The sequence below is a fragment of the Sapajus apella genome, unplaced genomic scaffold, assembly GCF_009761245.1.
Source record: "Sapajus apella isolate SASKATOON/1434 unplaced genomic scaffold, GSC_monkey_1.0 scaffold24, whole genome shotgun sequence".
NCBI classification, from domain to species: Eukaryota; Metazoa; Chordata; class Mammalia; order Primates; family Cebidae; genus Sapajus; species Sapajus apella.
In genome coordinates, this window is record NW_022436964.1 from 21,907,750 (window position 1) to 21,930,895 (window position 23,146).

The 23,146-nt window shown below is 36.2% G+C and overlaps 1 protein-coding gene across 5 annotated transcripts in view; it reads left to right on the forward strand.

Annotated features, from left to right (window-relative positions):
- RIC1 (RIC1 homolog, RAB6A GEF complex partner 1) overlaps window positions 1-23,146 on the forward strand; it is a 151,411-nt gene that overhangs the window by 111,514 nt on the left and 16,751 nt on the right. For all 5 annotated transcript variants that reach the window (XM_032291073.1, XM_032291070.1, XM_032291071.1 and 2 more), the window contains 9 exons: window positions 1,577-1,721; window positions 2,383-2,431; window positions 4,684-4,836; window positions 9,566-9,769; window positions 15,152-15,190; window positions 15,497-15,607; window positions 16,825-16,914; window positions 18,192-18,352; window positions 19,281-19,419. In XM_032291073.1, the coding sequence (XP_032146964.1) occupies window positions 1,577-1,721; window positions 2,383-2,431; window positions 4,684-4,836; window positions 9,566-9,769; window positions 15,152-15,190; window positions 15,497-15,607; window positions 16,825-16,914; window positions 18,192-18,352; window positions 19,281-19,419 (1,091 nt within the window). The remainder of the gene's footprint in view (window positions 1-1,576; window positions 1,722-2,382; window positions 2,432-4,683; window positions 4,837-9,565; window positions 9,770-15,151; window positions 15,191-15,496; window positions 15,608-16,824; window positions 16,915-18,191; window positions 18,353-19,280; window positions 19,420-23,146) is intronic.

Here is a 23,146-nt window from a genome sequence, read left to right on the forward strand (position 1 = left end):
GAAGAATTTTGTTTGTTTTTCAAATCCTGCTTGAGACTCAGGCTTGCTGGTTGAAGATTCATGTCTTTGAACTATTTCTGGAAAATTTTCTCAACCAGTCTTTCTAAATACTGCCTCTACCCTAATCTATTTATCTGGAACTCTGATACATTTTACTTTTTTCCGTATTTCTTAACCTGACTTTAAAATTTTTTTAATTTTATTTCTCTAGACTGCATTCTAGAATTTTTTTTCTCCATCTGGGTTTGCTAATTCTGTCCAGTTATGTCTAATATGTTGTTTGATCTGTCCAAGTTTTTAATTTCAGGTATTGTATGTTTTATTATTTAAAGTCTTATTTAGCTCTTTTTCCGATCTGTATGCATCCTGCTCCTTGTCGGTTTTCTCTTTTATTTCGTTGACTATAAAAAGCATAGTTATTTTATGTTCTATGTTTGTTAATCCCAAAATCTGAAGCCGTTCTGAGACTGTTTCTGCCTTGTCTTGATTCTTTGGGTTTTTGCTCATTTGTTTATGTATTTTAGGATTTTTGACTGAGAGCCAATTATTTTCTTTGAAGCATATTTTTTGTGTAGTGCTTGAAGAACTGAATTACATTTGAGTTTTTCCAGAGAGGATTCGTCTTTGCTTTGACTGGTCACTTGGGAGCACTACATCAATCTGGAACCCATTGCTTTGTATTCTCTATGATTTCTTTGAACCTCATTAAATTGCACAAAATTACAAATCACAGAGAGCGTTTGTGGCTTTAGATGATCAAACGAACATTATTTTCCATTCAGTTCCACTGATGAAACATGGAAATGTTCCTTGCTAATTTTTTCCTTCTGCATGGCAGAGTTTTTTTTTTTTCTCATTCATCATGGATATAGTCCATTGTAGTCCCAGGTTTATATGAGTATCTTTTGTTAGATTACCTGCCTTGGCCAAACTCTGAGTTTCATCTCCTGTTCCTAACATGAGTCATCAGAGGGAGAAGTCAAGGTCTCCAGGATTTGACAGAAAAATTCAGGGAGCAAGCACTTTGTCTCAGTATTTTTGGTTGTTTTGAGGATTTAAGTATTCTATTCAACATCTTAGTTTTTTCAGTGTGGAAGTCATTGAGGGTATCAATTGCTGTGCTTCCAGAAATAGAAATTTGCTCCTTAAGTTTTTTTTTAATCATTCTTACTATGTAGCCTTTTTAAAGGCCAGCTTTTTTTTTTTTTTTTTTTCCCTAAGGACAGTTTTTACTGTAAACCTTATTCCTGTTTTACAGAAACTGATTTATACAAAGCCAAGGATGCTTAAGATTACACATTTATAAGTTATTCAAGCCAACAGTGGCTAGAAACAGCTTTCACTTCTTAAAAATCACCTGTGCACTGAGTTTGTTCTGCTTAGATCAGGACAAAACTAATGGCCTTGCTAATTTTAAGTAGTCCTAAATAAGCAGGATTTATTTCATTTTTTGAAGCAGTCATGCCTTTCTGCTCCTTTAGATTTGAAAATATCAACTGTAAAAAAAAAAACAAAACTATTTTTGAATTTCTGAAGCAACTATTTATTTTTAACTCTTCTTACTATTTCCTAACAGACATTTGGAACAAAACAGGAGCTGTTAAATTGATGAGGTGGTCTCCTGACAGTAGTGTTGTAATAGTTACCTGGGAATATGGAGGCCTTTCTTTATGGAGTGTGTTTGGAGCACAGCTGATTTGTACACTTGGAGGAGATTTTGCGTAAGTCAAAAAATGCAATTTTTAGATAAAATAACTCCATTATTTTTCACAGTGCATGCATACCAAAACCTTGTGTCAAAACTTCCATTTTGCCTCAGTTCTTTAAACAGTAAAGTTCGTAATCTATTCAGAATATATTCATTCTCTGAACATTCATTTTTTGAAAAACATGCATCTCATTCCATAAAAATGTATTTATTGAATCCCTGTTGCATATATAACAGCATGTCAGACACAAAGCAGAATCAGACATGGTTCTGCTTTTAGGTAGTTTATAATTTAATGAGGGTGGTAAGACATGTACATAAATAGTAGAAAGTTACGTTCTCTCACTGGGTTAATGTAGGTTAGCCCAGTGGTTGATAGAAGTAGGTTAGTATCTCTTCCCACTTCGTATACTACCCTGAACTTCAGTCCTGATTAAATGAGCACACCTTAAGCTGCATGACTCTGGCAAGAAGTCACTTGGACCTGGGAAAATGTGGGTAAGAGATACATACACCTAGGTGTATTAACCCACAGTGTTGTATTTCATGAATTGTTATGTATTTCTATTTTGAAGGAGCAAAATCATTTTGATTTTTTTAAGAAAACCAACACTAAATTTTATGTGCATTATGTATAATTGGAAGGCTGTATTATAGTTTCTATTCTGTTTCAGTTATAGGTCTGATGGCACCAAAAAGGAGCCCCTTAAGATCAACTCCATGGTAAGTATTTTCTATAAAAAATTGGCATCGTATAAAAAAAACTTGGATTTTTTTCTTCCCTGTTTTTACTCATGTTTATTAATTTATTTCTTGAGACAGGGTCTTGCTCTGTCACCCAGACTGGAGAGCAGTGGCAGATCAAAGCTCACTGCAGCCTCTATCCCCCAGGCTCACTAGCGATCCTACTGCCTCAACCTCCCAAGTAGCTGAGACTATAGGCATGCCACTACCAACACCCAGCTATTTATTTTTAGTAAAGACAGGGTATTGCCCTGTTGCCCAGGCTGGCCGTTTTTTCACTCATGTTGATCTGATGAAATCACAAAACTGTTTTAGTCTCAGTGGCCTCCTCCTCAATAGTTCTTGCTTGATGAAAGTCGTCCCTTTTTTTGATTGGAAGGCTGCCTTGTTTTCAGTATTTGCGTTTTGTTTAGATATATCCACCGAACGCCTATCATCTTATAATGATAATGACTGTTCAGATGAGGCCTTTTTTGTATGTGTCTTCTCATGGCCTGCTTGCTTTTAACATGAGGTGAAATGATCGTTGGGCATTTTTCCTGGAGGATATGTTGTGCATTACTTGAGTGCACATATATATACATACATACACACACATTTTTCCTGGAGGATTTGTTGTGCATTACTTGAGCGGGTGCGCGTGTGCGTGTGCACACGCACGCGCGCGCGCACACACACACACACACACACTTTGTTAGTTGCAGTATAGCACAGTGCCTCGGGCATATTTTTTAAAACTCCCATAGATGTATGTCAAGAGAATTATAGTCACTGTTGTAAACAATACAGGTTGAATATCCCTTAACCAAAATGCTTGGAACCAGATTTTGGAACTTTTTGGATTTTGGAATATTTGTATATACATTCTTGAGGATGAGACTCAAGTCTAAACACAAAATTCACTTACGTTTTATATGTGTCCTACACACTTAGACTGAGATAATGTATTTTTAATAATTTTGTGCATAAAAAATTTTAACTGCATCTCATCACATGAAGTCAGGTGTGGAATTTTTTACTGTGGTGTCATATCAGCCCTCAAAAAGTTTCAGCAATTGGGGCATTTCAGATTTTTGGATTTAGGGAGGCTCAACCTGCATTTTTGTATACCTATTTTCAAGAGTTTCTCTAGAAAACGAAGAGATATAACCCCTGTCTTTACATAACAACTTTTTCTTGCTTATAGCCCCTCTGCTTACCATCCTTTTTAAATTAGTGACAGTGAGACTTCTCACTTCCCTTCTTTCTTGCTCCACAGAGGAAGACGTTTTTCTAATCTTGGATTTCTTGTAGAATTAAAGCTACCATGGTTGCCTAATAGTGGTTTCCAACCTTCCACCACCAAGGACCTCTTTTGATGTCTTTTCCCACATCCATAATTTAAGTTTTCAGCCATACATTTCTGTAAATGCCAATCAGTGCTTCTGAATGGCATGAAACAGCCAGTGTTTTCCATTTCACTAAGTTGATACTTCAACCACAAGCTAAGAATCTCAGCATTTTAGTTAAAACTTGTACGCCTTTATCATAGGAAAACATGAAAGTCCTATTAAACTTTTGAAATTTTGCAACAATTCATGAGGTACCCCTTTTGCCCCTTTACTGTTTTCTTGGTTTGAAGATTGAGAATCACTAATCTTTAAAAATACTATCATGGAATCTAATTACAGAATATTAAAACTGAGTGGCCCTGGAGGAATTTATTTGAACCTCCTCATTTTACAGAGGAAGAAACATACCCTGGCTTGGCCAATGTAATACAATAAAAAGCTAAGCTATAATGAAAACTCTAGTCTCATAGCTTCCTATCCAATGTTCTTTGCTCCATACAAAACTGCATGTTGTATGGGCCTCTTTGCCAGGCCTCTGCTAGGTAACCTGGAGTGTCTTCTATAAGGAATTTCTTTGTATTTGAGAGGCAGCTAAATTAAAAGTAATGGAGAAGTTACAGAGCATAGTAGGTAATTGTAGGATTGAGATCCTAAAATTGGCATTAAGAATGGTAGGTAATGTTTTCGCTTTTGTAGATAGACAGCAGTAATGGTGGTTTCTTCTGGAGTTAGTTAAGAGGTATTTGAAGGTGTGATTCTTGTCTGTGTTATCACAGTTTCTCCAACCTGCATTAATAGTGCTGTCATTGGCTCTTTCAGAATTTGGATAATTGAAACTAGGAAGGGCTACAAAAGCCATTTATTACTCTGACTTTTTTTCTTCCTCTTCTTCTCTCTAAGAGCTGGGGTGCAGAAGGCTATCACCTGTGGGTAATCAGTGGATTTGGCTCTCAAAACACTGAAATTGAGTCTGACCTCAGGAGTGTAGTAAAACAGCCCAGCATCCTGTTATTTCAGTTTATTAAGAGTGTACTCACCGTAAACCCTTGTATGGTAAGTATATTTAAAGCTCTGATTTTTTAGTGTTAATTTTATGTTAGAATTTTAGACCCTTCTTTATGACATCTTCATGGTATATACTCCTAAAATTGGCATATTATCTTCTTTTCTGTAATTCTTGTGTTTTTACTTTATATTAAATTTATACCAAAATTTTATTTCTCAATGAGTTGTGTTTCTTTGGTTTTTATTTTTTTAATAGGGTCATAAGCAATTTGACGGAAAGCAATGTTTATATATTTGAATAATTTGAATAATCTAGTTTTTATCTGAATAGCATTTTCCAAAGCATGTTCCTCCAGGCACTACTTAGGAGAGATATTAGCAGCAGTTCCATGGGATTTTTTTTTCCCCATTTATTTATTTTATTGCATTTTAGGTTTTGGGGTACACGTGAAGAACATGCAAAATTGTTGCATAGGTACACACGTGGCAGTGTGATTTGCTGAGTTTCTCCCCATCACCTACATCTGGCATTTCTCCCCTTGCTATCTCTCCCCAGCTCCCCACCCCCCACCGTCCCTCCCCTATTTCCCCCCAACTGACCCCAGTGTGTAGTGCTCCCCTCCCTGTGTCCATGTGTTCTCATTGTTCAACACCCGCCTATGAGTGAGAACATGCGGTGTTTGATCTTCTGCTCTTCTGTCAGTTTGCTGAGAATGATGGTTTCCAGGTTCATCCATGTCCCTACCAAGGACATGAACTCATCATTTTTTACGCCTGCATAGTATTCCATGCTGTGTATATGTCACATTTTCTTTGTCCAGGCTATCATCGATGGGCATTTGGGTTGGTTCCAAGTTTTTGATATTGGAAACAGTGCTTCAGTGAACATTCGTGTGCATGTGTCTTTATAATAGAATGATTTATAATCCTTTGGATATATACCCAGTAATGGGATTGCTGGGTCAAATGGAATTTCTATTTCTAGATCCATGAAGAATCACCACACTATCTTCCACAATGGTTGAACTAATTTACACTCCCACCAACAGTGCAAAAGTGTTCCTATTTCTCCACATCCTCTCCAGCATCTGTTGTCTCCAGATTTTTTAATGATCGCCATTCTAACTGGCGTGAGATGGTATCTCAATGTTGTTTTGATTTGCATTTCTCTGATGACCAGTGATGATGAGCATTTTTTCATATGTTTGTTGGCCTCATGTATGTCTTCTTTTGTAAAGTGTCTGTTCATATCCTTTGCCCACTTTTGAATGGGCTTGTTAGTTTTTTTCTTGTAAATCTGCTTTAGTTCTTTGTAAATTCTGGATATCAGCCCTTTGTCAGATGCGTAAACTGCAAAAATTTTTTCCCATTCTGTTGGTTGCTGATTCACTCTAATGACTGTTTCTTTTGCTGTACAGAAGCTGTGGGGTTTGATTAGGTCCCATTTGTCTATTCTGGCTTTTGTTGTCAATACTTTTGGTGTTTTGGTCATGAAGTCCTTGCCTACACCTATGTCCTGAATGGTTTTGCCTAGATTTTCTTCTAGGGTTTTTATGGTGTTAGATCTTATGTTTTAAGTCTTTAATCCATCTGGAGTTAATTTCAGTGTAAGGTGTCAGGAAGGGGTCCAGTTTCTGCTTTCTGCACATGGCTAGCCAGCTTTCCCAACACCATTTATTGAACAGGGAATCCTTTCCCCATTGCTTGTTTTTGTCAGGTTTGTCAAAGATCAGATGGTTGTAGATATGTTGTGTTGCCTCCGAGACCTCTGTTCTGTTCCATTGGTCTATATCTCTGTTTTGGTATCAGTACCATGCTGTTTTGATTACTGTAGACTTGTAGTATAGTTTGAAGTCCGGTAGTGTCATGCCTCCCACTTTGTTCTTTTTGCTTAGAATTGACTTGGCTATGCGGGCTCTCTTTTGGTTCCATATGAAGTTTAAGGTGGTTTTTTCCAGTTCTGCGAAGAAGGTCATTGGTAGCTTGATGGGGATAGCATTGAATCTGTAAATTACTTTGGGCAGTATGGCCATTTTCACGATATTGATTCTTCCTAACCATGAACATGGAATGTTTCTCCACCTGTTTGTGTCCTCTCTTATTTCGTTGAGCAGTGGCTTGTAGTTCTCATTGAAGAGGGCCTTTACATTCCTTGTTAGTTGTATTCCTAGGTATTTTACTCTCTTTGTGGCAATTGTGAATGGAAGTTTGTTCTTGATTTGGCTCTCTTTAAGTCTGTTATTGGTGTATAGGAATGCATGTGATTTTTGCACATTGATTTTGTATCCTGAGACTTTGCTGAACTTGCTTATCAGTTTCAGGAGGTTTGGGGCTGAGACGATGGGGTCTTCTAGATATACAATCATGTTGTCTGCAAATAGAGACAATTTGACTTCCTCCTTTCCTATTTGAATGCTCTTTATTTCTTTTTCTTGCCTGATTGCTCTGGCTAGAACTTCTAATACTATATTGAATAGCAGTGGTGAGAGAGGGCATCCTTGTCTGTGCCACATTTCAAGGGGAATGCTTCCAGTTTTTGCCCATTCAGTATGATATTGGCTGTTGGTTTGTCATAAATAGCTTTTATTATTTTGAGATATGTTCCATCAATACCTAGCTTATTGGGGGTTTTTAGCATAAAGGGCTGTTGAATTTTGTCAAGGCCTTCTCTGCATCAATTGAGATAATCATGTGGTTTTTGTCTTTGGTTCTGTTTATGTGGTGAATTACGTTTATAGACTTGCGTATGTTGAACCAGCCCTGCATCCGTGGGATGAAGCCTACTTGATCATGGTGGATAAGCTTTTTGATGTGCTGTTGCAATCGGCTTGTCAGTATTTTATTGAAGATTTTTGCATCTATGTTCATCATGGATATTGGCCTGTAGTTTTCTTTTCTTGTTGCGTCTCTGCCGGGTTTTGGAATCAGGATGATGTTGGTCTCATAAAATGATTTGGGAAGAATTCCCTCTTTTTGTATTGTTTGGAATAGTTTCAGAAGGAGTGGTACCAGCTCCTCTTTGTATGTCTGGTAGAATTCGGCTGTGAACCCATCTCGACCTGGACTTTTTTTGGGTGGTAAGCTCTTAATTGCTGCCTCAACTTCAGACCTTGTTATGGGTCTGTTGAGGGTTTCAGCTTCTTCCTGGTTTAGGCTTGGGAGGAGGCAAGTGTCCAGGAATTTATCCATTTCTTCCAGGTTTATTAGTTTATGTGCATAGAGTTGTTTGTAATAATCTCTGATGATGGTTTGAATTTCTGTGGAATCTGTGGTGATATCACCTTTATTGTTTTTTATGGCATCAATTTGGTTTTTCTCCTTTTCTTTTTTATTAATCTGGCTAGTGGTCTGTCTATTTTGTTGATCTTTTCAAAAAACCAGCTCCTGGATTTATTGATTTTTTGAAGGGTTTTTTGTGTCTCTATCTCCTTCAGTTCTGCTCTGATCTTAGCTGTTTCTTGTCTTCTGCTAGACTTTGAGGTTTTTTGATCTTGCTCGTCTAGCTCTTTCAGTTTTGACGATAGGGTGTCAATTTTTGATCTCTCCTTGCTTCTCATGTGGGCACTTATTGCTATATATTTTCCTCTAGAGACTGCTTTAAATGTGTCCCAGAGATTCTGGTATGTTGTGTCTTCATTCTCGTTGGTTTCGAAGAACATCTTTATTTCTGTCTTCATTTCATTGTTTATCCAGTCAACATTCAAGAGCAAGTTGTTCAGTTTCCATGAAGCTGTGCGGTTCTGGGTTAGTTTTTGAATTCTGAGTTCTAACTTGATTGCACTGTGGTCTGAGAGACTGTTTGTTACAATTTCCGTTCTTTTGCATTTGCTGAGGAGTGATTTACTCCCAATTATGTGGTCAATTTTAGAATAGGTGTGATGTGGTGCTGAGAAGAGTGTATATTCTGTGGATTTTTAAAATTTTTTAAATTTTTGTTTCCATTTAAGTGTGAAATAAAGGTAAAACAAAATTATAGAAATTTCTTTATTTTAGGGCTCAGAGTCTTAAAATATGCTTATGTGCATCGTGAAAATCCAGGAGGTAGCATATAAAAAACAATGTTCCCCATGCTTATTTAACTGAATTTTTAAGAAACAGCTTGAAGAAAATGTGTCTGAGGACTTGCTTTTAGAAACACTGCCCCAAATTATAAACTTATATTTCTATCTGAAATAATGTATACCAGTATTACTATATATTGCTAATATACAGTAATAGTATATGTAACATGTTAGAAATGTATAACCTACTATCAATGGCTTTTTAATGGAAATTTGGTACAACAAATTTCTAATTGAAATTTACAACAAATCAAGAAGGAAAGTGAAAATAGCCTGAATCTCAAATCTGTTATTCCACTTGAAGATTAAGGATCCCCAGAAAAGAAGAAAGTATTTCTCCTCCCCTTCCCCATCGCAAATAATAATTTAAAAGCACCCTGAGTTTTATGTCAAGCCAGCATTTGGACTAAAATGGTGAGGTGGGTAGGATGCTGCTTTGTCTGATTTGAATAGTTAATAAGTCTCCTTACCTTTGAGAACACTGGCTTTCTAGTTGAAAACTCATGGTCACTAATAGCACTATTCTTTCTAATTATAATAGTGCATGAGATTATTGTATAGTCTTTGTCCTCTGTGAAGAAAATCAACATTGAGATATATATACATTTCCTATAATAAAGCTAAATCAATGTGTTACTTACTTTCTCCTACATATGTTGAGTTGTTTTTATTTGCTTTTCTTCTTTACCCATTTTGTTCCCCTTTCACTCATTTAGAGTAACCAAGAGCAGGTATTGCTTCAGGGTGAGGATCGCTTGTACTTGAACTGTGGAGAGGCTTCACAAACCCAGAATCCCAGGAGTTCTTCAACACACTCTGAGCGTAAGCCCAGTCGAGAAAAGAGCCCATTTTCAGATGGAGGTTTAGAGTCTCAGGGATTAAGCACTTTACTTGGACATCGGCATTGGCATGTTGTACAGGTAAATCTTTAATTAGTGATGACTAGAGACTTATTCTTTGATAGGATATCACCTGGATCAGATTATTAAATGTTTCATCTGTTAACTTCAGGCAACTGAGAATCCTTTTAACCATTTTGTCATGTCCTTCTTGTGCTTTTCTGCATTCTTGTCCTCTTGTTTTCTCCTTCTTTTCCTTCCACTTGGTGTAGAGTGTATCGCCCACCTGCTTCAGGTGCATTAATAATGTCAAGAACTAGAAGTTTATGTTTTACCTTCTCATTGAGAACTACTTATTTTACTTTCATCTTCTTTTTTGTATAAATCTAGCTCTACGGATTTGCACAGGCAAAACAAAGTGTAATAATTTCATGGAAAGTGACAACATCAACTAGAACTCTGTACAGCTGACCTTACAGTCCTAATGGGGCCACGTTGAGGTTAATCATGTGACTTTGGACCCAAATTGCAGACTTGTGATCAGTAGAGAGCTTTATTGTTAATAATTTTATTAGCTGATCTTACTCTAAATTATTTATTCATTCTGATATCTCTTTTAAATTAGCAGTGTCTTACAGTAATTCTGATAAACTGACATTAAATGTTAAACATGGAAATTAGTTCTGAATTTCGATACCAAGTAAAATTAATTTGGGGAAACCAGTAAGTTGAAGTTTCTTAAAAGAATCTTACATACTTAATTTCAATGTTCTGAGTGTTTTCTTTCCCCTTTTGATAGAAAAATATTTTAGATACTTAAATATCTATTTAGATACTTAAATGTCTAAAATATTTAGGTATTTAAATAAGCCCAGTCTTATTTCTTTTAGTCAGTTTCTATTTCCATAATTCTTCGCCTTACTTTGAGTCTCTATATAGTATACCCTACTACTAGCCTACTTCAGCTCCCATGTTATTTTCAGTTGACTTTGAGTGAAGATACTGAGAGACAAAAAAATGGTCATGTGTAAGGTTGAAAGATTATCTCCTACATTGACATGTGGTATACACTAAAAATGTATTTAACTTACATTAATCAATTCATAGAATCAAACAATGTACATACCATTTTATAATTAGTAACAATTTTTAAATAAAACTGCATTAGCTACTTCCTTGACTAAAATTTTCCACTGCTCCCTTCTCTCCTATAGCCATTTCTCTGCTATTTTCATTTCCCCATACTTTGAACTATTCATTCTACACTGACCTAGCATCAATGCCAGTTCTGCCTAGCCAGGTCTGTGTTACCAGAGAGCCAAGTAGAGCAGAGGATCAAAGAAGGTAGGTCTGGAACTAAAAAATCGATCAGGCAATAACAAAAATTGAATTTCCTTCCAGCTCAAAACCTTAGTGATTCTGTGATTCTTCAGCATCTATGAAGTATCCCATATAAGAGAAGCATTTTAACACTGATTTTAGGACTTTGGGTACCAGCAAGATTCCTCTGTCATTCTGTTCTTTAGATAGCTAGAGATAATTAGATGAACTTGTAAAACTAGGGTTTACTGAGTTTATCAGTTTCCTTAAAAATAACATAAATAATGCCACATTAATTGTTTTGTACTTCTGAAACAATTATAATGGACTCAGAATTTTTCAAGCTGGAAGGACCTTAGAAGATCATAAAGTCCAACTGGATTTGAGACATGAGGAAACTGAAGATCAAGGAAGTTATGTGACTTGTCCAGTTCACCCAGCAAAGTAGTGGCATACTTATCTTTATGATTCTACATTAAAGTAACAATCTAATGTATTTTAAAACCTAGGTACTGAGTATTAAATCATATAATACACTACTGATCTTGAGCTAAAACTTAGAATTTGCCTGTTTGGTAGTTTGTAGTTGGAGTTGCCCTATATTTTTCTGGCACTCCAGCTACATAATTCAGTGCGGTTATGGTGGTGGAGTTTCAGTGGGGCAGTGTACAGTGTCTATATAATGCTAAGGCGTTACCTTCTAGGCTTTTTACCATTTATGATGGCTCCCTGAAGAAACATAGTTGCCTGATTTAATTTACCCCTCAGTATTATCCTTTTTTCTAAGTGACCACATCCTCTGTCAAAATTGATTTGTTTGCATGATTTATTCTTTTTATGCTTCTTGTATAGCTTAGATGAGCTCCAACTAATTCTGCTGCTCTTTCTGTTTCTCATCTAGATTACTAGTTTTTTGTTGTTTGTTTAAACCTGCTACCTTATACTTCTTAACTTCCAGACTGAAAGATTCTATGTTACTTACGTTTTTTCTTGAAGTGAAACAAAACAAATACATGCTTGTCAGAAGTAGGATTGAGAAAAAGCAGTGCTTTTTTAAAAAAATTTTTCTTACCTATAAATTTAAAAAATTTTGAAAACCGTTTGTTGACAGATGGAACACAAACTGTGAAACTTTACAAAACACACACCTTGTAGTTTTAGGCCATGTTCCTTCTAAGACTGCCATTTATTTTAATGCTCAGTATTTTGGGTGATGTAAACATTTGCTTCTGAAAGGTACATACATCTTCGGTGTTCTGGGGATATTGGTTTGATAGTTAACTTGGCTACTTAGAAAGAATAAGCTTCGGCTACTTAGAAAGAATAAGCTTCACAAAATGTGGGAGATAGACACCTACAGGTATCAGGCACTATGTTAGGGATTTCAGCAGAGAGTACTTAAAAGGATATTTCATTGATCACTTATTTGCTGTCAGTATGTATCAGGTGTATTGGGTGTGATATTTGGTACAAACAAATTTGCTAGTAGGATGCCTCCTACAGTCTCAAAAATTATAGATAAAACTAGTCTAGGCAGGAGACAGAGTTTTAGCAGAGTTACTTTAAAATTTAAAAATCATAATAATAAAGGCGGGCAGATTCAGTTTCTTTAAGAGAAACCGAAACATTCTACGATAAGGGTAGAGTTTCTGCACCTTAGCACTCAGTTTTCCAATGATGTGGCATGACTTCAGTGCCCTGAGTGTGCTCTCATGACCTCTTTTTTTTTTTTTTCTCATTAATTAACTGCCTCCTCCTTACTTCTGCCGTTTCCTGTTCTCAGTATTAGAGGTAGAGCTCAGAGTTCAGATGACACATAGATCAACCAAGTTGACCTACTCGAGAAAATACTTATTATCTGTAGACACAAAACTGCATGAAAAAGAAAAAAAAAAACTTCATTTTAAACATAACACCTTAAGTTTTTAAAATAAATCATTTGTGGCACTTCATATTTTTTTAGAGAATAAATTGTTTTCTTTAGATATGATCATTTGGTAAGATTTAACTTTGATTCCCATTATTAGAAACTCTTTGTGTTAGAATCCACTTTTGCAGTAAGATCCCAGCTCCCACATTACCCACCCACACATTTCATGAGTACTCATGAAACACCAAGTTTTGAGGGATGTGAGGATTCCTTTTAGTACCATAGTTGATTGGCACAGTTACACTCAGGTACATCCTCCTCCTGTTAGTGACTGCTGAAAAAAAATTGAAACTGCTTTCAACTTTTATTTCACCACCCAGTCATACCTTAAGTTTACCATTATTCTGAACTAATGTTACTCATCATAGTAACTTTTTAATATTTTTTTTTGAGACACAGTCTTTCTCTGTTGCCGAGGCTGGAGTTCAGTGGTGTGATCTCAGCTCATAGCAACCTCTGTCTCCTGGGTTCAAGTGATTCTCCTGTCTCAGCTTCCCAAGTAACTGGGATTACAGGCACCTGTCACCACCCCCAGCTAATTTTTGTATTTTTAGTGGAGACGGGGTTTTACCATGCTGGCAGGCTGGTCTCGAACTCCTGACCTCAGGTCTCCCAAAGTGCTGGGATTACAGGTGTGAACTACCCCGCCCAGCCCATAGTGAATTTTATTAATTTATTAAGCTGTTGATTTAGTTGAATTTTAAGTTGACTTAGCAAGTCAACTTAAAGAATAAGTAGTAAGTAAAGCACTTGATAATAAGTGAAGTATAACAAATAGTTTTATCAATAAATTTTATCAGGGTTAATACAGATGTTTAGAGCTTATTACTTTTACTTAATTTTTGTTCTGTCTTCACATTATGCAAACAATCTTACTGGGTTTGATTGCAGTTCACTTGGCTTTTTAATTTGGCATTGATTTTTAAATATGTGACAACTTTTCTTAGAGTAGAATGAAAGTAAATTTGAAGAAATCAAAGCTTTTCTTATTCCAGGAACAGAAGGCTCTTTTTTTGTTTGGTTCTGTTATTTCTCAGCCCACTCCAACATGTGCTCATGAAAATTAATCAGTAAGCTATAGAGATCAGTCTCATTAAAGCTAGAATTTACTTAATCTACATTGATATCCTATATCAATTATTTAAATTGAAAGGTGTTGTTAGGGTGATACAAAGACCTCATGTTCAAAGATGTAAGACAGACAACGTGGAAAAATATATTGACCACTTTTCTTGCAGAGAGATTTAATATTGTAACATATTAAAAGTTCTTGTAGATGAGTAAGTAAAATACCCCTGTGGAAAAGTAATACCTTACATGCACTCTTTCATGAATATACATGTTTGTTTAGAGATAGAATAAAAGGTAACAAGTGGTTGTCCCTAAGCAATAGAGAATTTCATTTTGTTCATTTTTATATTATATAATTTTATAAGCATTGGTTTTTTGGGGGGTGGGGGGAAACGGAGTTTCACTCTTGTTGCCCAGGCTGGAGTGTAGTGGTATGATCTTGACTCACTGCAACCTCCGCCTCCTGGGTTCAAGCGTTTCCCCTGTCTCAGCCTCCCAAGTAGCTAGGATTACAGGCATGCGCCATCAGGTCCAGCTAATTTTGTATTTTTAGTAGAGAGGAGGTTTCGCCATGTTGGTCAGGCTGGTCTCAAACTCCTGACCTCAGGTGATCCACCCATCTCTGCCTCCCAAAGTGTTGGGATTACAGACATGAGCCACTGGACTTGGCCTAAGCATAACTTTTTTAATCAAAAATTGTAAAAGTAATGAAATTATTTTCATTAAAAAATCAGAACTTTTTTTGAGGCTGTAATCGGTTGTTTTGGAATGGTTCATATCCGGAAACCCAAACTGTTGATCTGCGCAATTCATAGCTGCCCTCATGGGTGCCTTCTCTGAAAATCTCATCAGTCTGTATTTATGGAGTTCAATATTTAAAACAAACAGAAACATCATAAGGGGTGAGGGGTGGGGAAAGGAAAGCCTGGTAACTAGAAACATGAAATAACAGACATGAAATGTGAAACATTGATTCGTATACAATTGGTAAATTCCAAGTGTTCTGCTACTAATATTAACTAGGGGAGGCACCTTAAACATTGTTCACTAAAGTAAGATGAATCTTATATTGTGATAACTTAATGCTTTAAGTTTAAATACATTTCATAAGTTTTACCAAACTGATATATTATTTTCTGTAGATTTCCAGCACCTATCTAGAGAGCAATTGGCCTATACGGGTGAGTTGTTATTTTGTTGGTGTTAACTTTTATTGGCTAGGATTTGCTGCAAGAGGCATTCTGGGAAGAGCCCTTCAGTGGGTGTATTGAGAAGAATAAAACACTTGATCTATTGTACACTGCTAGTGTATTAACATCTGTAATTTTTTCAGATGTAACTGTGAATATTTGGACATTAAAGTATTTAATTAGCAAACATTTATTAATAGTCTATTTGCCTGACACAATACTAAGCTCTTTATGCCTAATTAAGTGTATAGGTTTGCAAGGAAAATTTCTTTTTTTTTTTTTTTTTTTTTTTAACAGTTTTCAGCTATTGATAAGCTTGGACAGAATATTGCTGTGGTTGGCAAGTTTGGTTTTGCACATTACTCTTTACTCACCAAAAAATGGAAACTTTTTGGAAACATTACCCAGGTTAGTCTTTTCAAGATTAAAAAGCTATTTCTCAAAGTATAAGAGAACTACTACAATATTAAATAACTATCAAGTTTATAGCTAAGTAATTTTCGTTACTTATTAAAAAATAAGAAAAATCAAATAATAAAAAGTGATACTGAATAATGTCCAAGAGTTGATTCTGATAAAGTACTTGACATTTGGTAAAGGATCTTGTGTCAAAATTGTTGGTTTATTTTTAATTCCTGTTAAGATCAGTAACTATAATTCTTTAGCCTGAGGATTTATTCTTACATTCTGGCTTGAGTTTTTCAAATGTGATCAGAATAAATTTCCACAGAATTTGAGCTCATTCCTTTCTTGTTCTATGTGTGATATGTGTGTGTGTGTGTGTGTGTGTGTGTGTGTGTGTGTGTGTGTGTGTACACATATATGCGTGCAGTTGGAAGAGGAGGAAATCAATACTTACTAGGTACCTATTGTGTTTTAGGCATTTTATGGCACTTTCATATATGTTATCTCACCCATCTGCATAGCACCCAATGAAGGCATTACTGTTACTCATCTTTCAGTTAACACACACACACACACACACACACACACACACACACACACAAACTAGGATTAGTTAGTCATCTTATAAATGATTAAGCCAGTATTTACACCAAGCCCTATTGGATGTGGGAATGATGATGCTATATAGTACCCAGTTATTTTTAATGGTATATTTGCCTCCTTAAAGAAATACTTATTTTTGAAAATAGTATATGGATCATTATTAGTAAAGGCGCTAGAGTAATCATGGGAGAGAGGGAGAATAGAGCAGAAATAATTTGAGCTTTGGCTGGGTGTGGTGGCTCACGCCTGTAATCCCAACCCTTTGGGAGGCCAAGGTGGGCAGATCACTTGAGGCTGGGAGTCCAAGACCAGCCTGGCCAACATGGTGAAACCCTGTCGCTACAAAATACACAAAAATTAGCTAGGTGTGTTGGTGCATGCTTGTAATCCCAGCGACTTGGGAAGCAGCTGAGACATGAGAATCGCTTAAACCCAGGAGGTGGAGGTTACAGGTAGCTGCAATCGCACCACTGCACTCCAGCATGGGTAACACAGTGAGACTATCTCAAAAAATAATAGTAATTTGAGCTCTGTCTGGATAAGAATTTTTATAAATTTATTACTTTGTTAGAATTTCTGGTAGCATAAGGTGACTTTTTTTTGAATTTTATTTTAAGGAGCAAAATATGATTGTGACAGGTGGCTTAGCCTGGTGGAATGATTTTATGGTCCTTGCATGTTATAACATAAATGACCATCAAGAAGAGGTAAGTTTTTTCTCTCAGAAATAACAGAATTTTGTATTTTAAAGCTATTAAGCATGATTTAATTTTATATAGAAAATAGTCTGTTGAAAACGGAACAAAACATTTTTTAATCAAGAATGTAGCTTCTAAATTAGCTAGTGGGATTTTCTTTTCAGGTTATTACTGTAAAATTTTTTTAAATGACAATTGAGACTTCTAAGATAACCTCTTGTAAGGATTTTAGCTGTCAGACATTCTCTATGGCATTTGAAAATAAAGAGTTAAAAGCAAAAAATTTCATGATACAAGAACAGCTATCCTTAGAGATAGATTTATTTAGTTACTGATTTACAGTAACGCCTCCCTAACTATAGGGGATACATTCAAAGACCAGCAGTGGATGCCTGAAACTGTTAATGGTACTGTGAACCCTATATAGCACTATCATTTTTCCTATACATACATACCTATGATAAAGTTTAATTTGTAAAATATTAATAATTCATAAAATAAAACAGTTATGACAGTGTATTGTAATAAAAGCCATATGAATGTGGTCTCTAAGAATATCTTAGTATACCATACTCACCTATTTTCAGACCATGTTGGACCGCAGATAACTGAAACTGTGGAGAACAAAGCCATGGATAAGGGAAACTACTGTATCTGTTTTTTTGTTTGCTTTAAGAAACTGCTGGTTTCAGTATGTTAGGTCTAAATACACAGGTCTAGGCCAGGTGTGGTGGGTGGTTCACGCCTGTAATCCAAACAGTTTGGGAGGCTGAGGCGAGTGGATCATCTGAGGTCAGGAGTTCGAGACCAGCCTGGCCAACATGGTGAAACCCCATCTCTACTAAAAAAGCAAAAATTAGCCTGGTATGGTGGCATGCCCCTGCAATCGCAGCTACTTGGGATTTTCCAGCTGAGGTGGGAGAATTGCTTGAACCCAGGAGGCAGAGGCTGCAGTGAGCCAAGATCACACCATTGCACTGCAGCCTGGGCAACAGAGTGAGAGCCCGTCTCATAAATAAATAAGCAAGCAGTCTAAAAGGAATATTTTATAATACTGCATTCAGTTTTGATTACTTCATTTTTTGCTTATTCGTAGAATGAGCCTAGCCTGGAAAAATATATAAACATAATCCATTTATTTTTAAAGCTTAGGTTTTTTAACTGTTGTTGCTTAAAAAAAAAACGGGGTGAGGGGGCAGAAGTTAAAAAACAGCATGTCTAAAGTATTTAGTTATCCCTAGTAGTTATCTTGTTTTTATAATTTTATTTATTTTTGTTTTCTTTAGCTTAGAGTATACTTGCGAACATCAAATCTGGACAATGCCTTTGCTCATGTCATCAAAGCACAAGCAGAAACATTACTGCTTAGTGTCTTCCAGGACATGGTAATAGTATTTAGAGCAGACTGTTCAATATGCCTTTACAGTATTGAAAGAAAATCTGATGGGTAAGTATCTGGCATAAGAAGTTACTTTTTTCTCCTCTTTATCACGTTTCTCTTTTGTAGTTTTTGTCTTCTCAAAACACTTATTCCACTTTTATGTTTAATCTCCGTTTTGTTAGAAGTAAACAAAAGCAAGGAGTTTAAATCAGTAATACTGATATAGTAGCTAAGAAAAAAGAAATATTCTGCACTAATTTCTTTAGCTTATCTTCCTGGGGTCATTTGAAAAACTAGTTTGGGATGAGGTAAACCCTTAGAAAAACCTAAATTTTTTTCACAACCTTGAAAATAAATGGTTACTGACTCTGCTAGTGTTCCCAATACTTGGTGGGAATTTGAAGAAGTTCCACAGCTTTAAGGCTGTAGGAAGCATGTCCTTAGCAAACTGACATATGTTTTCACTGAGCTAGATGGCTATAGTCTGGGACAGTAAAAATCAGCAGGCTTGTTGCTGCAGCATGTTGCCTTGTATTTGTCTTGGCATCTGGTCTATTTGCAGCATTTTTAGATGACACCTCTTGAGTTATATTTTTGTTCTCAGAGGTTGATTGAAGTATGTATTAAATAGCAGAGTGATTGAGGAGTAATGCAAGATAAAAATTAAGACATCTCACTAGCCTCAGTGATTGAACCTTCATTCTTTCTCAACCAACTAGTTTTTTCCACTTAAATATTTGTATTCTTATAGCTTCTTCCCTAGTTTTCATCTTCCCTCCTATTTCTTACTCCCTTTCTTTCTCTCTCATCCCCATGTATGTTCTCTGGCTCCCCTCAACCTTGCCTACTTGATCGAAGGATATGTAGGGAGAAAATGATAGGTGGAAGACATCTGAGTCTTCCATAAGCATGAAATCTAATACTATTACTAGTGGAAAAGAAAGAAAATCTTATTAGCATTGTTGAGGTATGTGGATATCTTTTGTTTTCACAGTCCAAATACTACTGCTGGTATTCAAGTTCTTCAGGAGGTTTCCATGTCACGCTACATTCCTCACCCTTTCCTGGTAGTATCTGTCACTCTGACATCAGTGAGTACAGAAAATGGAATCACCTTGAAAATGCCACAGCAGGTACCATTCCATTATCAGAGCTCTTTGGAGTTTACATCTCAGTTTTTAGTATTCGAAGTTTATATTAGTAACTGTTTCAGCAAATAAATGCTAAGTGTCTAAAATTTACCTTGTATGAGAATGCTGGATTACAGTGGCAAATTAAAAAAACATGGTTTCTGCTTAGGCATTAAATAAATAATTACATACATAATGAATTCTTCCTGTTATGTGTACCAAAAAGTAATATGCATTACTGTGAGAGCATATTTCCAAAACCTAGTATAGTCTGAATAATCAGAGATTTCTGTGTCATTTAAATCAAAACCTGGAGAATAAGTAGAGATTATCTAAGTTAAGAGGGGATGGATTTTCAGGTGGAAGGAACAGTAGTGCAGAGGCCCATGGACAAGAGAGAACATGACACACTCAGGGAATTGGAAGAATTTTAGAGTGACTGGGACATGGAAGGTGAGAGAGGATATGAGTTTTGTAGATAATATTGATAATTTTAGACTTTGACTTCAAGCCTAAAGTGTCTTAAGTTAGGTGTTATTAGATCTAAGCTTTATAATGTTTGCTTTACAAAACTACTGTAGGGAGAGCAACTGGGAGGCCATTGTAATGATCTGGGTCAGCGGTGTTCGGAGTCTAAACTTGGCCAGTGAAAAAGGAAATGGAAAGAAATAGAATGAGTATAGAATAGCAAGGGCTTCATAATTAGTTACTTATGAGGAAAGAGAAAGTAAAGTATAGTTTCTGGGTAAAGTTAACAGGGTAAGAAGTAGGGCCACCAAGACCCACATTGTATAACTTCCTATTTCAGTGGTTTCTAAACTTGATGTCAACTGGGAACCTGTTGTCAGAGGAAAATTCTGTTTAGATTTATCATCCCTGTCTGCCCAGTCTGTCTTTTACTTCCTGTCGAGGCACTTCCATCAAACCTCAACCCTCCATAAAATAATTAGAAAACAGTACAGTAGACTAACCAGTTACGGGGAATTTAATATTATTTATATGAATCTAAAATTGATTTGTTACAATCTATCCCAATTCTCTATTCTTTGTAACAAGGCGTTATAAAAACTACTCCCTCTTCTACATGATGACCCCCAAAATATTTGCAGACAGTTACCATTCCTTGGCTTCTTCTCTCAAACCTCTCTGTCTTCTTATCTACATGCTAAATACTTCCATATCTCCAACTATTTCGTGTGACATATCTACAGCTGTTTCATGTGATGTTTCTTCTAGACCCCTTAACCATCTTGGTCTCACTTTTTGGTTTTTGAGGGGTTTTTTTCCCTGTTTTTTGAAATGGAGTCTCACTCTATTGCCAGGCTGGAATGCAGTGGCCCGACCTCAGCTCACTGTAACCTCTGCCTCCCAGGTTCAAGTGATTCTCCTGCCTCAGCCTCCCAAGCAGTTAGGACTACAGGCATACACCACCATGCCCAGCTAATTTTTGTATTTTTAGTAGAGACAGGGTTTCATCATGTTGGCCAGGATGGTCTCAATCTCTTGGACCTCATGGTCCACCCACCTTAGCCTCCCAAAGTGCTGGGATTACAGGCGTGAGCCACTGTACCTGGCCTTGGTCTCATTTCTATAGGTAAAATTTGTTTTCTTTTTAAAAATACAGCTCCCATTTTCTCTGCAAACCATATTTAATGGTAACCAGTTAGTCCTAACTGATAAGGGAATGTACTGTTTTGCAGAAGTCTAGATATAAGGTGTGAAAAAAAAGGGACAATTTAAAAATCATTTTGCAGTCCTGAGTGATGCAAAATCAATCAGCAAAATCAATTTTAGTGATGCTAATCAATCTTAGCATCACTAAAAATGGGAAAACCAGATGTGGTATGCTTCTTGAGATGATACAACATGAAGTTCACAAGAATGATTGCCAAAAGCCTTGAACCCGAATCAAATCAAGCGGAGAGTCATCTTCCATTCAAGTCTAATTTACACCACAAGGAAGCAGAAAACGAGACATTCTGTTGGACAGCTACAAGCTACTAACATGGAGGAAAAAGGAGCAAATCTTCTAGATTAACTAGGACTTTGAAGCCGTAACAACCAAATGCAGTGGGTAAAACTCATTTGTGAGGCAAATGTAATAATCATTGCCCTACAGAACCAACTCAGTAAGTTCATCTATATCTTCATTCAACCCAGCTATAAAAAGACACTGTTGAAACAATTAGGGATATTTAAATACTAATGGACAGAGAAACTAGAGAATAATTGTAAATTTTATTGGATGTGATACTAGCATTGTGGCTATGTAAGCAAATGTCCAGATGTTTTAGGAATGCATATGAAACATATAGAAGTAAAATGGGTAGCATATCTTACTTGAAAATACTCAGACAAAACTGAAAAAAAAAAAAAAACAAAAAAACAGGGATGGATGGAGTAAATAGGGTAAATCTTGATAATTGTGCAGCTGAATAATGGCAATGTGAAAGTTCATTATACTGTTCTCCATACTTTTAATTATGTTTAAAGTTTTCATATTTAAAAAAGTACTCTTGTATATCCTAGATAGAATAGGCAGCCAAGTGGCATCAGTAGTACTCTGTACCATGTTTTGAGAGGGACTTTCACAAAGAAGATATTTAACTTGGCTAGAGCAGATTAAGAAGTTAAAATGGACTGATTACTACAGAGAGAAGATAAAGCTAGAGCAAAGTAAGTCTTGATTTAATACTAAAGATTAAAAAAAAAAATAGTAACAGTGAGAACTCTTCAACAGCATGATAGCCTCTCCATGAGAGAGTGAGCTCCTTGTTACTGAAATTCTCATGGAGAATCATCTGCCAGGGATTTTTTTAGGGTAAGAGATGGAGTTTGGGGTTCCGTCAAATTGAGGGTTTTGAGCATACAGGTAGCATAATACCCATTCACTGAAGAAAAGAGAAGCGTGCTTTTTTAATGAAGCAGTATGAAATGTGGTGAAATCTACCATCTTAAAACTTAAGGTAGTCATTATAAACATTAGTCATATTGTAGTAAATTATAGTATATGCCTTTAAGGTCTTTTGAAGTATATGCCAGTCCCCAGTCATGCTGTTTTGCTGCAGGTGTTTGTGTCTTTTTCTTTTTCCTCAGCCGTCTAGCTACATTTTACTGTTACCTTGGTGTCTGACTCCTCTAGTTCCCACACACCTAAATTCCATGTTTGCTTCTCATGCCTCCAAATTATTTTCTGGACAGATACCCAATTTTTTTATTTAGTCATTTCTTTATACACAATCCCCCAGAGCAGTAAGCAAGAGCAGTTTGTATAGCTGAGTATTTTGTAACTAGAATATATAGGGTGGCTGCTGTTTTCTTGATGAACCCTAAGTGATATTGGCAGCTTAAATTCAGCCAGCCAGCATGCAGCAAAGCCTGGCTCACAATCCCACAACTTTTGAATAGTCATTTTTTCCTTCCTGAAACTCTTTCCTTCTGTTTATATAACACTGTGCTTCCCTATTTCTCTTTTGCCTTCAAAAGCTCAGGTGATGGCCCTCTGCTCTTTTCCCCCTGGCTACTGTGCCTGGGAAACTTCTGTCTCAGGAGTTTTATAATGCTGGTACAGTCATCTCTGATTTAGTCATTGCTCACATTTTTACTTGGAAGTCTTTAAGATTTTTTTTTTTTAATTAAAATTAAGAAAAGAAAACGGGAAACTTTTTGATTTTCTCTTCCCTAATTTCTCTTCTTACCTTCTATCAGTGATAACTTCAACTTCTCTAGC